The 16,663-nt window shown below is 52.1% G+C and overlaps 1 protein-coding gene across 1 annotated transcript in view; it reads left to right on the forward strand.

Annotated features, from left to right (window-relative positions):
* Nucleotides 1–8,725, forward strand: part of NR6A1 (nuclear receptor subfamily 6 group A member 1) — a 273,173-nt gene extending 264,448 nt beyond the window's left edge. Inside the window, exon 10 of the mRNA XM_064291448.1 lies at nt 165–8,725. Within this exon, the coding sequence (XP_064147518.1) occupies nt 165–253 (89 nt within the window). The 3' untranslated portion in view covers nt 254–8,725. The remainder of the gene's footprint in view (nt 1–164) is intronic.
* The last annotated feature ends 7,938 nt before the right edge of the window (nt 8,726–16,663 follow it).

A 16,663-nucleotide genomic window follows, 5' to 3' on the forward strand; every position in this document is an offset into this window, starting at 1 on the left:
AGGACCTTAGCCCAGTCTGTCTGTCCTTTCTGATGTTTCTTGTACTTACCTTGTCCCAGTCACTCAAGAAGGCAGTATTCTCCCTTCACCAACCCAAGAGGAGGTAGATATACCCTTCCAACTAGCAACCACTGCTAACTCTTTTTTTCTCACATTGTTCCCAGGAAAGATGGTGAATGTGCCCCTGGAGCAGCTGCCCCTCCTCTTTAAGGTGGTGCTCCATTCCTGCAAGACAAGCGTGGGCAAGGAATGACCTGTTCCCAGTGCCCCTCCTTAGGCCGGCCACAGCGCCTTGGGTGGGCAGAACAGGCTTCAGAGAAAAGAGCCAGAGAGACCAAGATGGAGACTGTGGAGCGTTGTTTCCAGCTGCTTCCATAGCAGGAAGAGTTTTTGTTTGTTTGTCCGTTTTTTTAACCTCATTTTTCTATATATTTATTTCACGACAGAGTTGAATGTATGGCCTTCAACATGGTGCACATGCTTTTGTGTGAATGCAGCCGATGCATTTCCCTGCAGTTTACAGAATGTGAAGATGTTTAATGTTACAGTGTTGTCATTGTTTAGAGATAGTTCTTTTGTATTTTGAGGGAGAGGGTGGGATGGGGCTGAGATGACTATTTCCATAATATTGACAAAGACGACTACCTCAATGGAAAGGGAGGGGTGTGACCATCCCTACTTTTTCCACATTTTCTCAGCAGACCTCGTACATTTGTCTGTCAGAGAGCAAAATGCCTTTTTCTAACCACGGAATTGCCAGGTGAAAGAGCACATGATAGAGGGACAAAGCATTGTTAGGAGGGTTTACCAAGCAAGACAGGTGAGACATTGGGAACAGGACAAGAGATGAGGATTCAGTCATCTCTTTTCTTTGGAAAGCATGAATGATGAGAGAGTTGGGCACAGTGACCACATCTAAGCTAGGTGTCCTCCCGCCAAACAAGTCCTTGCGGTAGAAGGGTGCTACCAGTTTCTGCCACTGTCAACTTTTCCTCCAGGCATAGTTCTGGGAATAAGCCAATCCTTGGGACTTGCCTTGGGTTTCATAGCTACCCAGTTCCCTTACCTGGATCTACTAAGGCCTACCTTCCTCAGACTCCTTTCCTCTCCCTTGTAAATTTGATTTCCTGTTGGCCCTTAGAAAAACTAACTGAGCAAAATGCCATGCTCTGAATCCTGGTGCCCACTACTGATTTATTCTCTTTTCACCTTGCTTTCTTCAAAGGGTAGTGGGACAAAGTCCAGACTACTGAAAACTAAACACTCCTCCTTGAAATCCTCTGTTCCTTCCCACACCCCATCCTACCCTTACCCCCATGACTGAATCTAAAACAACAGTCTTTTTTTAACCGGTGGGAAGGACCGTTTATCTATCTGCTAGCCAGAAATTTTGCCCCTAAATTCTACTCCTTCCAGTATCTCCAGAATGAGACCAGGTTTCCTTAGGACTACAGAGCACAAAGCTTAGAGTGGCCCCACTGCCCCTACAACATCAGTGGCCTGGCCAACCAAGACCCAGAGGGCTGGAGCTAAAAGTACCTGAAAGGAAGGCGGGGGGGGGAGCTTAAAACTACCTCATGTTCCTAAGGGCCTGGCTGCTACCTCTGCAGATATGGCCTGGACCCCTTGTTCTTTCACTACCTGCCTCACCCAGCCCCAGGGAGTGTGCCTTCCCTCTTGGCTTTGGCCAGTGGCCACACCAGGTCTGTTTTGGAACTCTTTCAGGTGTTTTTCCCTTCTCTACCTTACTATAGAAGTTGCCCCCGCCTATATGCAGGTACCCCCCGCGGCAAATGGAGCAGACAGATCGTATAGCTGGGTGCATCCTGGGTAGGCTTGAGGGGCCCACAGTACCTCCTCCTGCCTGTTTAGTCAAAGGCTATTTGCTCTCTCCCCAACTGAGCCTAGCAAACTTTCCCAGTGGGCTGCCACATCGTGTGCTTACCGGGTAGTCTGTTTCTGATTGTAATTTTTTCTCTCCAGTGAAATGTTACGGGTACCAGCAAAGTGATGACATTGTCCGTTGGTGGACCTAAAGCTCAGAGCGTTACTCCTCAGTACCATTTTCCCAGCTGCTCTGAGGAAAAAAAAAAAGAAGGAAAAGACTTATTCCTCAGGAAAAGCTCCAACTAGCATGTTCCTCACATGTCAATGGCAAGATTTTTGTGTATGTGTCTGTTTATTTCTAAGTTCACAGTGTTTTTCTTATTTCCCTGAATTTTTATTTAACCAAACTAGATCACATTCTTTGGCTACAGGTCAGAGCTCGGAGCTGCTTCCCTCAAAATAGGGGAGGAGACACATATCAGAAACTCCTTTCTCCAAGATGGCTTCTGTGTGCAGGATTTTTCTTTGCTTAGATCTCCATCTGTCAAATTACTATTATTTTTTTGAAATTGCTTTTCTTTTAAATTAAGCATTTTACCTGTTGTATTGGGCATCAAAGGAAATTGCTCTCCAGTGAGGCAAGAACATGTCTCTTCAATCATCCAATATTAAACAGAGCAAGTTGTTAATTTGATGAGTGGGGGAAAGGTTCTGCAAGTTGCCATTGTACAAATCCATTTCTACAAATGTTTGCAGCAGATTCCACAGAACAAAGAGCCCATTCATTGCCAAGAGCCCTGCAGAATCTCTGAGCCAAGTGGCCGTGTGTTCCAAGCTGGAGCCTGACCTGTGGACCGCCTTTAATGTCTTCTGCACCCAGTCCTTTTATGACTTGGGCTTTTTTTAAACAGGGTAAAGTGAATGTGTTGCATTGCAAACTCAGGTATTATGAGGAGAAGGTAGGAGTATAGCTAGCAGCGTGGAGACATTAGGTCAGCCACTAGATGTATTTGTGAATTTGGTTTGAAGGACACAGAGAAAGGTTGGAGGGGGAGGTTTGGTGTGTTTGTTTTTGGCCTTTCTTCCCATAATGTTTGGTTAACAGGTAGCCTTTTTGCTAGTGGAGGAAGAAAAAAGCTGTGCATGTTGTCTCTAATTCCTCTCTCTCTCTCCTGTCCTCTGCCACCAACAGCACTCACTTTGAGTGAGACTTTTTCCACCATAAAAGTATGATTCTGAAAGCTGTGTGGAAAAGGAGAGACCCACCTCATTGCACTGTGTTGAAACATACAAGCTTTTCCCTTCCTTTCCCTTTGATTATTTTCTTGACCTAAAACAAGATTGGAATCCTGGAACTTCAGCTACAGCTCATGCTCTCTGGCTCCTTTGTAGACTTTTGGAGTCCTTCACAAGGCTTGGTGGTCTTGCCCTTTGTCTGGGGAAATCCCCCAGAACCTATCTCAAAGCGCTCCACCTGGCTCAGCAGACACTTGGCCCACAAATGAGGTGGGTTAGCCTCCCAGGATAGATAGGCAGGCACCACCCTGTCCTGCCCCCAAACACAGAGGAAGGTTGGAGAGAATCTAAGGGTCTTGATAGCATTACTGAAAGTCACCCACTGCACACCGACCTGCCTCTCACTTAGCACCCTTTCTCAGGGAGGCAAGTACTTGGCTATGGTCAGTGTCACCAGAGCCTTAAAACTCAGGGAACTGAGAGCTAGCTGCCTCGCTCTGCTATCCGTTTCCTTCATGTGTTTGTGCTTGATTTCCTGGAGAGTAAGACAGATGGATACAGACGGACAAACCCAGCATGGGCAGCGTCTAAGCCATGTCCAAGATTGGCCAAAGTAAGGGGACACCTGGCCTCCCAGGAGGGCAGGAATTTGAGCAGTGGTTCCGAGCCTTTGGCTCTGGGTTCCTGGTCTTTGTCTTTTTTTTCTTGTTGCTTTTTAAAATTTTGTAATTGTTTTAAGAAATCCAGTCTTTCAGACCAACCCTTTTATTAAACTTTGTTCTTTATCGATTTTTTTTTTAAGTAAAAAAAAAAACACCACTACTCTTACTCCCCGCCCCCCCCCCACCTTGATCCACGAGTGCCCCGCTGCCCCGCACTCCCCTCTGTCTTTGCAGTTGATAATTCCTCCCTTTTTCTTGGCTTGAAGCATCTATGTCCAGGGTCTGTGAAATGATGTTTTATCTGTGTCTCAGAATGAGAAACGGCAATCATTCCACCAGGTGCTGGAAACTAGTTAGCCTTGAGGCAAGGGTTTCTAGGGCCACAGCTCAGGGATGTGTATTTAATTACAGGGTCCTCAGAAACCCCTCTCTTGGCTGCCACAGGCAACTTTTTTCTTGGGCTTGGGAGCCAGACCTGGTCTGTTTCCTCATAGGCGGGAGTCCACTCCTCTGGCCAGAGAGCCTGCTGAGTCTGGGAGTAAGCGGAGGCTTCCTCTCTGGCCAGACTTGAAGACTTACGGCTATCCTGTGACATAACCATGATGGCCCTGTCTCTACCAGCTCATAAGAAGCCTACTCCCTCTGCTTAGCCCAGTCCCCATCTGGCGTACCCCTTCTGGGCCACAGCCTGCTCAGGAATCAACTGTGGGCTCAAAAGGAAGCTGTGAGTCAGATCAGAGCCTGCTCCAAGCCTAAGAAGAAAAGTCATGTTACTGGTGGAGGCCAGTCTTCCAAATCCTGGAGCCAGCCCTGCTAGCCAAAGGATCATCTTTGCCCTTTGGTTACCATTGTTTTCTTTCTCTGAAATGTCTTGTAATAGGTGATAATGTTGTTGCTTCAAATTTTCATGAAAAAGAAGAAGAAGAAAAAAAAAAACTACCTCTTAAATGGCATCCTGGTCGATTCCTTTCTGAGGAATCCTGTGGGAAAAGAATACTGTAGCTCCTTCTCTGTTTACATGTTTCTGTCGGGAAAGAAACGCCGCCTGCTCTGGGGTGTTGGTGTTTTTGTCTGTGTTACCATCCCAGGCCTGCGATAGGGGCTTGTGGCTGCATTGTAATGTCTGGGCTGTGTCTGGGCAGTCCTTCCCACCTGCCTGGCCAGGGAGTAGCCACCCCCTTGTAGAGGCCTCCATTTCCTTCCTATGCTCCAAGGCATAAGGAGCACCACCCCTCACAAACACCACCTTTAGGGGCTCTTTTAGCACGTGCATCCATGAGCCTGCCCCCGGGCTACCCCAGGCCCACTTCCACCCACAGTCTTGTATAGGAATCGAGTAAACGGGATGTCTCTGAGCCCTTGTCCCCAAAGGGCCGGCCAAGGGCTGCCCGCCAGCCTGGCTGTATCAACCCTGCATGACCAAATGATAGTTGGCGGGTTCTGCAGGCTACCCAGGCCCTCTGCTACCTCCCATCCTGCCAGCTGGCGAGGAATGGGCCCTGTTCTGTGAATTGACTACCTGTGGAAATGTGACCGATTAGTGTGAAGTGCATGTTTAGCAAGTGTTAGGTACTGTATTTGAACCAATAAATGTGAATCCTGCACATGGCATCAGTCTGTGATACTTGTCTGGGTTCTTGGGAGGGATGGTGGGGTATCCTAAAGAGCTGGCTCATGTGTTCAAATCTGCTGCTCCTGCTTGTAGCTGACACCCACCCCAATTCCTATTGCTAAAGGTCTGGCAGAAGAGATGTCTCAGAATTGCGTGAGTAAACAGGTTAAGAGGTGAAGGGACTCACCCAGAGGAACTGAGTCTTGTGAGTGGCAAACAGACCTTTGCAGTACAGTGGGACCAGGGTAGTAATATTAGGGATGTTTACAGGGTCTTAATGGCCCAGAGGAGGGAGAGGCTTGTTCTACTTAGGATAGTCAGGGCTTCACAGGTGAGTGTTTAAAGGTGGGATTTGAAGGAAGTCACCAGGCAGAAAGGGGAGGATATACTAGGTGGGAGAACCAGCAGCATTTGCAGAGACTCATCTGTGGGTCTAAAAAATCTGAACTATTCAGGTGTAACAAGGGACTGCTATGGTAGGAATGGTAGCAGATGGGATTAGAAAGAGTTGAGGCTGGAGAAGCAGGTGGGAACCTTGAATGCCACATTCAGGAGTTTGGGGGTGGGGGTGGGAAGCCATCTGCTAAGTCTCAGGAAAGAAAGCTACACCTCAGTGATGGCAGTGTACTGATGAATGGCCTGCCTAGTGTGTCACACTATGATGCAGCAGATTGTAATACCTGTCTTTCTAGAAAAGCAATGAAGTCTATTAATAGACTTCGTTTTTCTATGAGAAAACGAAGACTCTGAGAGGTCAAGGGACTTGCCCAAAGTCACACAGGAAATGGTAGAGTCAGGACTTGAACCTCCATCTGCCCAACACAAAAGCCCAACTCTCCTGTTATCCGGCTGCTCATATAATCAGAAGTGGTAGAGTTTAGGTTGAGGGTTGTGAGAATATATGGGTAACATGAAGGCTCTTCATTCTGGGAAGATAAAGGCTGAGAACAGTCTGATCAAAGTCTATTAAATTCTCATATGCTGAATGAGGGACAGACAGCCCAGCTGCCTTCCTATACCTCAGTCTCCAGCACAAGAGACTAGAGAGCCCTTGAGGTTTGAAAGAGGTGGTTTTAGAACAAAGGGAACAGCGCAAAACAGATTAAGAGACTGTCTTCCTTGACCAACAAGAAAGAACAGATAAGACACAGAGGTGTCAGGAAGAGAAGGAACATGTTTGCTGAACATCTATATGGTGTCATGTAATCCTCATAACCTTGCAAGGTGTCTGTTTCAGCCCAGTTTTACTCATAAGCAAACCGAGGCTCAAGGAAGTTAAGCCATTTGCCTAAAATGACATGAGTAAGAGGCAGAATTGGCTTTTGAATCCAGGTCTATCTAATACCAAAGTTACAACAGGCTTCCTCCCTGCTCAGCCATAGCAATTCAGTAGTGCTGAATATGAATGAATGGAGTTTGTAACAAAGCTCAGTAATGGCCTTTGGTTGAACTTTTTGCTACTAAAAACAAAACTACAAAAAAAGAATTTCTGTGAGAGGTAGATGAACAGACCCAACCGAATTGAGCTGAAAAGCAGTGCTGTCCCAAACACATACAATGCTGTAGATGCTAAATCTGTTTGGGTTCTTAGAACATCCCACGAGGTGGCTCCAAGGGAGAAGAAGTACTGTTGATTCCCAACCTTCGTTGGCATATTAAAGGCTCTACGAAGTTCTACTTGAAGTGTGATTTTGTTTAACCAGCATCTACCAAAAGTATTTGAGCATGGAACATTTTTTCCCCCAGGTTAGCTGTTAAAATTCTGTTGGGACAATATTGCATGGAATAAAATTTAGGACACTGCTCTGAATTTATAAATTGCTACTACTTAACATTGAGCTTTTGGTTTCCTTGAGTCCCAGGCAGTAATCTGAAAGAAAAGAAGAATAAATTTATAGACAAATACAGAGCAAGGCAAAGCATTATGCTAAACATTTTATGTGTGTTAGATTACTGATTTCTCAGCAACCTGAGGAGGTTGGTGCTGTAATACCATTTTACAGATAAGAAAAGTGAGGTCCGGATCATTAGTAGTAACTTGCCTAAGGTTACGTAACTAGTATGACCTCAAAGATGAATATAAACCAGCATTGAATGAGGGCCTACTATTTGACAGGATCTGTGCTGAGACCCTTACCCTTATGCAAACCCTCTAAGTGGAGCATCTCTATGTAACTGAAGAGGAAACAATGCTGGCAGCATTTCTGGTTTCTCCAGAAATCCACAGAAATGATGCCAGGGCAGGGTGTTGGGGTGAGATTGAGTGTGGCAGCATGAAGCCCTCTTCCAGGAATCACTTCCTTACAGGCAGCTTGTGTGGTAGTAGGCACATCAACTAGGGGTCTCCACCACCTGAGTAATCCCAGCTCTTCCTCTCACCAGTTGTGTTGTGGCCTTGACCTAGATACCTCTCTAAGCCTCACTTTCCCTGTAAGATAAATGGAGATGCCAGTGTCTGTGTCTCAGGCTTAACGAAGATTCGTTATGGCTAGCTCAAAGAAGGGGCTCGATGAAGCCAATCCGTAGCCCCTCACACCCTGACCGTAGAAACCAGCAGAGCCAGCAGCCGTTTCTGGCTTTACCTGGCCTTGGTCTGGCTGCCCATCGGGGTTTTAAGTCCACAGTGATAATCAGCCTCTCTGGGATCCTGTGGCAAAAGTGCCCAACTGCAGACCCAGGACTCTTGGAGTTTTGTTCCCTTGGCAACGAGTCTCACCATGGAGACCACAGCCCCATCCTTGCCTGCCCTGCAAGCTCCCTCTCCATAGACCTTCCCTTCTTAACACCTAGTCCTAGGAGCAGTTTAGGTACTGAGGAAAGTTCCCAGGATGCTCTTCCTCAGGGTGAGGAGTTTGAGGTACAGCCCAGAAAGAAAGGCAAAAGGAACTCCCATTGTTTGAAGGTTCACTTCATGCCTGGCAACGTTTTGAGGAGTCTACATATGTGGTCTTAGGTTGAAAGCCACACATGCCCTATTTTAAGTAATGGAAACTGAGGCACGGGGAAGCAACATGGACCAGCCCAAAGTCTTGCAGCTGGTCAGTGTTGGAGCTGAGATTTGAATCCAAGGCTTCTGACTCAGGAACCCATGCTTTCTCTGCAACTGTGCTCCCCCGCCACCCCCCACACACACCCATATTGCCAACACACAGGCTCCAGCCTTAATGTGGGAAGGGTTGGATTAGTTGGGTGCATCTCCACCCCAGGCCTGGGGGGTGCAAGCGGTGGTGCTTCCACCACAAGCAGCAGCCGGTAGTCCTTTGAGATTGGGGCTGGGCCCAGCAGCAGGAGCGGAGGAACTGCACTATTTTAAGCCAGGGCCGGAGGCCCCCATGTGGGCACAGGGAGGGTGGCCTCGGGCCTTTGGCCAGCTTCCTGGAAGTCGCCATGGCCTCCCTCCTCTCCCCTGAGCAGCTTTCTGAGGCAGTCACTTCCCTACAAACAGGAAGGAGGCCCTCAGGCCTGGAGACCTCCAGCCCCAGCTTCCTCCCCCTACCCTCCCACCCCAGTCTTCTACACCAGGGAACCCACCAGCTCCAGACCCTGACCAATGTCCGTTATCTGGGCTGACTCTAAGGGGTGGCAGGGGGAGGGTCTGGGAGTCTGATCAGGCTGCCCAGCTCACTCATGACAAGTCCAAGGCCTCCGCTTGCCCAGGCCCTAATTTCTTATACATTCCCATTGAGGCTGGCCAGTATGAGCCCAAAAAAAGAGCAGAGATATCTATATATTTTGTCCCACTCAAGGACCCCCCAAGAGAGACTAAAACAGAAACAAACTGGGGCATTCCAAGAGAAAGATTGAAGCAAAAACAGTGACAGTCGCAGATGCATCGTGACAGAGGCATAATTAGAGAGAGGCTCAGAGACAAATGCTGAGGGCTGGGGCCAAGAGGCAGGGGGTGGCTCTGAGTAGTGGCTCCTGCCTACCCCCCAAGCACAGGCCCACCGGCTGCACAGCTGAAAAGGAATGTGGGGAGCAAGGCTGGGTCACCCCTTGAGGGCCAAGAGTGTGCACCGTGAGATAAGCTACCCCAGGCAAGGGGCTCCAGCTGTGGCTGCACACTCCAGGAGCATGGTGGGGCGGCCCAGTCCCAAGGCTGCAGCCCAGCCCTGCAGACACCCAGCTCCTGCATCTCCTCCTGAGGGTCTTCACTAGGAGACGCTCATATACTTGAGTTTCCCAGGTCCCTCAGCCCAGCCCTGGAACTTTGAGAGCACCCAGAGTCTGAGTGTCCTGTTCACAGAGGCACAAGGTGGGTCCTGGGGACCCAGCCAACCTCACAGAGCCTCTGATCTCGCTTCTCCAGCTCTGGCTGCAGCCCTGGTTCAGGTGAGGGGCTATGGGGCCACTGAGCTGACTGTGGAGACCAGGAGCTCCAGTAGGCTGTGGGTGCAGAGGGGATGCTGTGGCACAGCGACCAGGCACAGGACTGTGAGTTGTCCCTGTGTGGCTTTGCACACTCATGTGCATGAGGGTGCGTCTATGTGCATGTGTCCACATGCTTCCTCGCATGTGGGGACGTGCAAAAACGTAGTATCCACACATTACCGGGTCCTCCCCAGGTCCCCATGTCCGAGGGACTAGACCTTCTTTAGTCCCTTAGAGAAGTGGCCCCCAGAGGCATGTGGTCTCTCCCACCCCCACCAGGTGGTGCAGCCCGAGGTCCAAGGGGCAGAGGGGGAAGAGCGTGCAGGTCTACTGCAGGCCCCTGGCTCCCCTCCCCACACTGCAGCTGAGGCTCCCGCGGCCACGGCCTTGACCCAGCACTATGGACTTCTCTGACATTGGCATCGGATCTGAACATCTGGCAGCAGGCTGATAAGGGGTGCAGCGGAAACAGCCTCTGCTGCTGCCAGTAGGCCCACCCCCTCCGCTGCCCTGCTAGGGTCTTCACACTCCCTCTGCCTCCAGCTCGTGGGCCCCAGCCCCTCTCTCTTTCCTCATTTTCTGCCTCAGTCTCTCATTCTCTTTCTTTGTTGCTTGCTTGCTCTGACCATCTCTGGGTCTGTTTTGCTGTCAGTGCATGTCTGTCCCTTTTCCTTCTCTTTCTTATTTTCTGCCTCGGTCTCTCTATGGCTTTTCTCTTTTTCTGTTTCTCCCCTTTCTATATCATATCCCAGCCCCGACTGGGGGATTCTGCCTCTCTCCTCTCCTTTTCAGTTTCTGGGTATCTGGTTTGTTTGTTCCTTGTTCCACCTCCAGGAAATAGGCCTGGCACTTTGGGAAAGTCCCCACTTAGGAAAGAGACCCTGGGCTTTGTTTGCCTGGGGAGGGAGGGAAACAGGAGCCTAGATCCCTTCTTCTCCTCTTCCAGGTGGGTCTCATGGCCTGGGACCACCTGGGCTGGAGTTTGAAGAAGAGGACAAATAGACAGGCCACCCAGGGGAAGAGTGGGGAAGACTGAGCCTTGAAGCCAGGCTCCAGACTCCTGTTGACTGGACTTGAACCCTGGCCCCACTACATCCTCGCTTTGGGACTTTGGGAAGTCTCATCTCTCAAATGCTGCTCACGGGGGTGGGAGGAGGGAAGGAGGAAAATACTACCTACTGCCCTAGAGTGGTGGAGAGGGTTCAAGACTGATTGCAGGTGAGAATGGTTAGTAGAGGACCAGGCACACAGGAGGCACTTTGGTTTTAGAGCCTTGTCATTCTCAGCTTTGTGGCAACTCTGACTCCTCCTGTGCCCATGGAGCACCCAGTATGGCTGTGGGCAGGGCAGCAGCATAGAGTAGGGCGGTAAGCAAATGCAGGCTTCATTAGAAATTTGGGGTGGAGGGTGAGGAGTGCCCAGCCTGAGTGGTCACTTTCTTCCTACAGAGAAGGGGACAGGACAATGGAGGGGCAAGTGGCAGACCTCTATACCCACAGGCAGCATCTGGAGCCCTCAGTGCAGGGCATGCAGTCATTCAACAAATACTTGCTCTGTGGTTGCTGCTGTGGACCCAGAGACAAATCAGCCCAAGCCTTCTCTTGAGGGTTCCCCAGGCTGGGGTGAGTCACTCTATCATCTCAGTTCATGATAATGTTGCACTCTCAGACTCAACACAGAAAGGGCCCCTAAGGACAGATCTGTCAGGCCTTCAGCTTGTTGTTTGTGTTTTGTTAACCTTTGCTGAGCACACACTATGTGCCAAGCAGTCACTGAGTATGTTACATGTCTTGTCTCATTTCATCCCTATTTTTCAGAGCATATGAGGTCCAGAGAGGTGAAGTGACTGATAGAAGGTCACACAGCTAGAAAGTGGAAGGAAGGAGATTCAATTGAGAGCCTCCATCGCTAGTCCTTCAGCAAGTCTCTTTCTCAGGGCGAGGACTCACCAAGAGACTGTGACCAAGCCAGCCTGGTCCCTTCCATGGCGTCATGGCGTTAAGAGACCCTGTCTGCCCTGTGTAAGAAGGCAGGGAAAGTGGACACTATTTTACAAAATCTCCCATGAAAAGAGTGCAAAGAAGTATGATTTGTTGTTGTTGTTGCTGTTACATGTATGTGACATGTTGGTGGTACAGGGTTTTTGCTGGGATGTTTCTTCCTTAAATCTGGAAGATGAGTGGTATTAATCCAGAAACAAAATCAATACATTAAAATGGAGAGACTCGTTAGGTTCAGTCATATGCAAGACTTGTAAGAACTTCTGTAGGTGAAGAAGATAATTACGAGTTTGTGCGTGTAGGGAAATAAGTTGTATGCTATATTGTAAGTAGAGTTAAGATATATTTAATCAGTTGTTATTAGGTGCTCTCGAGTCAGTTCTGACTCACTGCGACTGTATGCACAACGGGACAAAACACTGCCCAGTCCTGCGCCATTCTCACAATTGTTGCAGCCACTGTGTCAATCCATATCGCTGAGGGTCTTCCTCTTTTTTGCTGTCCTTCTCTAGGGCCTGATCCCTCCTGACAGCATGTCCAAAGTATGTGAGACACAGTCTTGAATCAGCTAATTATGACTGCCAGCAAAATAATTGTCTTGTATGTATTTCACAATAAAACATTTTTTTAAAAATGGCACTGCGGAAAAAAAAAAAAGACAAGCTAGATTTTAAATATAGTTGGCTTTAGTTATCTAGAAAAATCCCTCTCACCCCAAGCCAGGTAAGTACGATGTTCTTTGTGATTTGCCCATTTCCTCAAATGAAGGTGGTTGTTTGTGTATGGGGCGGTTCTCAACATAAATTGCCCCATGGCCAACCTGTGTTCCTTCTCATTTCCCAGGCCTAATGGGTGGAAGGTACATCCTCTGAGGACAGAGACTTCTTCCCTTTTCTTCACTGCAGGCTCCCCAGTGCCACTGGATGGGTGTGCCTGGAATAGTGCCTAGTGTACACTCAGCAAACATCAGATGGATGAAGGGATATACAGATGAGCATGTCATGCATGGGAGGGTACAGGGCAGAGTAATCTGGGCCCCATGGGACCAGGTCAGTTTGGGACCTGTGTGGGTCTGCAGATTAGATGGGGTCATCCCAGGCTTCTGCAAGAGACCGAGATTTCTAGATAAAACCCCTTTCCCTTTGCCCTGCCTATCCTGGCCTAGCTGCCCACTTGGCCCAAACTAGGGCCCACATAGCCAACCACCTGGCCCAGAAGGCAGTCTGAGCCCAGCCTCAGTTTTCACAGCTATCGACTAGGAGCAGCAGCCCAGGATAAATGAAGACATTCAGAGAAGCCAACAGTGAATGCACACGGGAGGTGTTCAGTCAGCTCACCTGCTTGTCTTCGGTTCCCCTCTTCTTTTCTTCACCTTTTGGAAGAGTAAAAGGACCAGGCCAAAGTAGAAGAGTCCCCTGGTCAAGTCGTTCATGCCCCTGTCTCCTTGCCAGCCTGGCCTGAGTCTACTCCCATAACTGGGCCAGGCCGGACCAAGCTGGGCCAGGCCCCAGGGAGGTAGCCATTCAAGGGGAGAGAGGCCAGGCTGCAGGCTGGGTGGGGGAGCAGCCCATAAATCAAACCCCACTCCCACCCAGTCACTAACAAGCGGGCTGCCTACCCGCCTACGTGGGGTCCCTGCCTCTGGGCTCCCACAGCGGCTTGCAATAGCCAGCCGGCCAAGGCCTACAGAGTGCCTTGGCCTCCGCCCCCACCCGCGGCCCCCAGATAGATAGGGGTATTTTTTTTTTTCTTTTAGGAGATGAAAAAAATAGACCTAAATGAAGAGAAACACCAACAAAGAAGGAGAGAGGCCTGCAGAGTCACGTGGGGGCAGAGACCAATTGGGCCTCCGGTGGCCCCCCCCCCAGGGCGGGGAGGAGGAGGAGGACGAACGGACAGGGCCAGTCTGCTATCCGCCCGCTGTCCGCCGTGGCGAGAAGGAGTTCCTGTGTGCCCACGACTGCCACTGCTCCACCTGGGCCGCTGGAGCCTCCTTCTGGACCCCCGGTGTCCACTGTCCACTCTCATCTGGTATAATTGCTCGCCTTCCGCTCCGTAAGTGAGGGCCTGGGCCCAGGCCTCTAATGGCCAGCCTCTCTCCTCAGTGCCTCCCTGCGGCCTGGGCTGGCCACTGCCTGCTTTGCTGAGTGACTGGTGCCTGCTGCCCTGGGCAAAGAAGGGGCCACGGGTCTCCTCAGACCTGCCCTCCCACCATGTTAGCCCTCTTCTTCCCTGAGCGGCTGATGGGAGGAGCTAGGCCTGTGGGGACAGGCCTTATGGGGGTCTGCGGGTGTTCCACTGTCTATCCATGGCCGAGTGTCCACAGGGATGTATCGGTCTGAGTCTAGTACTTTGTGAGTACGTCCATGGATCTCTGGGCCCCGGTCTTCGGGCTCTGGATCTCCCTGCCTATGTGTCTGTGTGACTCTGTGATGTCTCTGAGCTGTGTGTTCCGTGGCTCAGTCTATAGTGTCCATCTGTCAGTCCCAGTCTGTGGCTAGGCCAGGTGTATGTGGAAAGGAGAGGGTCCTCTCTCTGCTTCCCTGAGCATGTGGGTGGAGGGCTGCAGTCACCCACATGTTGCTCTGACACTTGGAGCTGTGGCAGGAGGGCGGTGCACAATGGAGCCTTGAAGGCTAACCCTAGGGCCCCAACCTGGAGGAAAAGGGAGTGAGGCAGAGGGAGAAGGGAAGAACTAGCCCAGCTCCCCCTCCACCCAAACTGGCCCCCCAGCCCAGACTTGTTCTCACACTGCTTGGGTCTTCTTCCTGGGTCAAGATACCCCAGGTGGGCTCTAACCTAGGGAAGCCTACCAGTGCCCTCCCAGCCCAGCTCTCTCCCCCAGTAGCCCCCCTGCCTTCCCCTACAGAGGTAGTACCTCTCCTGTTTTCCATTTTCTGAGGGCTCCTCCCCTCATGGGGGCCTGTTCAGTGGCAGTAGTAGTCCACCCCCACCCTCTTGTAAATGATGTTTTTTCTTAGGGGTTTGGAGTGTGGGTGGGAGCCTGCAACTAACTCCCTCCGACTCTCTCTCGCTCCCCACCAAGATTTACGCTCATTGACTCATGGAAACCGCAGAGCCCCGTCTGTTGCGCCCATCTTTTCCATTTTATAGACGGAGAAACTGAGGCTCAGAGAGGTGACATGACCTGCCTGAGTTTGCACAGCAAGTCAGCAGCAGATTCTGGCCCTCATTTCGCGGGGTGAGCGGGATAAGGGCTGATCTGCGCAGGTTCGCTAGGCCTTGGCTCCCAGGACTAAGGAGCCAGCTCTGGCAGAAGTCGGAGGCGTCGCGGGTTCAGGAGGGGCAGGCCGTGGCCAAGGGTCCGAGCCTACCGGCCTCGGCGTTTAGGTTGGATGCGTCGCTGCGGCAGCATAATTGCAGCATTTCTCAGCATATAGAAAGCAGCTTCTTGGCCTCACCACCACCAACCCTCACCTTCCGACTCCAGGTGCTCGGTGAAGCCGGAGTAGGATGTCAGCGGACCCCTTCCTATCTAGAGTCTCAACCTCTTCACTGAAAAATGAGAGTGGTCCGGTGGTTGTTCCCAACTGCTTCGCCGGGTTGGCCCAGAGACCCTTTTGTCCCCAAGGCTGCAGGGCGCTCCCTTCCCCCGCCCCCAGCCCGGCTGGGAGCGCAGAGCCGGAGGAAGTGGGGACGGGGTTTCTTCCGCGCCAGGCTCTGTCTTCCCAATGCGCCCGCTCCCCGTGTGGCTTCCGGCCCTCAAGAGACCCTGGAAGACTTGCAGAGTGGGATCACCACTATTCCCAATGAGCGAGCTGAGGCGCATGGAGGAGAAAGGGCTTGCCCCAGCTCTCCCAGCTGAACGCGTTGTTGGGCGCTTCCTCCATGCCCCGAGTGTGCTTTGCTAACACCACTCGGGTTCATCAGCACGACCACCCTTACGGAAGAACAGTCAACATTCCCATTTCACAGATGAGGAAATTGAGGACCAGAAAGGAGGGAGGTTTTTGCTTAAGGCTCGAATGAAATAATGGGGCTGGGCCAGGGCGAGACTCTGGTTTCCAGCCTTGAACCCCTGCCTTAGCCACCGTTTCCCCCACGCTCGTCCTCGCCCACATCCATGCTGCACAACGACCAGAGAGCCCCGAGCGTGACCCTCGCCACAACTAAGCTGAACATGCAAACAGGGGCCCGCTTCCTCCCACCGCAGGCGGGTGGCCCAAGGCTCCCCGGCGCGAGGCACCTGCCCGGATCCCCTGTCGCCTGGATTCTGCCACCTCCTGGCCGCGCGTGGGCTCGGGGATGGGCTGGGACTGGGAAGCTGAGGATGAGGATGAGGGCGCCGGCCGGGCCGGGGCGGGCCTCCACCCCCGGATAACGCACACCGAGATATAGAGTGGCGGGTCCCCGGCCCCGTGCGGAGGCTTCGCGCAGCAAGCATAGGCTGCGGAGGGGCCCGGGTCCCAGGTGCGCCTTGGTTCGGCCCTGGTGGCGCGGGGGTGGGGGTGGCGAGGAGGCGGGGGGTGGGGAGCGCCGCGGCCCCGCGCCCCGGCTTCCCCGCCCCCGGCCCGAGCGGCCGTCATCGCGGGCGGGCGGCGCTGCACCCGGGTGCGGCTCATCGCCAGCGGCGGCGCGGCCGGGAGGTGCGGGGCTCCACGCGGGCGGGACGTGGGGCGCTGCTGCTCCCAGGAGCCGCCAGGTGGGCGCTGCGCGGGCCGCGGCAGCCGTCGGCCCCGTCTCGCGTCCCCGCCCGGGTTCTGCACCCTTCCCTCGTCCGGACTTCGACTCTCCGCCCGAGGTTGCTCCTCTGCCTCGGGCTCGGCCTTCCGGAGCCCGCGGGGTCTCCGCCCGAGGTCTCCGTGGCTCCCCGCTCGGCGCCCGCGGTCTCCGCTCCGCCCTCCTCACCATCTCTCCGCCCGACGTCTCGGTCTCTGGGGCGCGGGCTGCGTCTCCCGTTGCCGTCGCTGCCGCGGGCTTTGTCTCTCCCAGCC

The sequence above is a fragment of the Loxodonta africana genome, chromosome 9 (genome assembly GCF_030014295.1).
Source record: "Loxodonta africana isolate mLoxAfr1 chromosome 9, mLoxAfr1.hap2, whole genome shotgun sequence".
In the NCBI taxonomy this organism is placed as follows: Eukaryota; Metazoa; Chordata; class Mammalia; order Proboscidea; family Elephantidae; genus Loxodonta; species Loxodonta africana.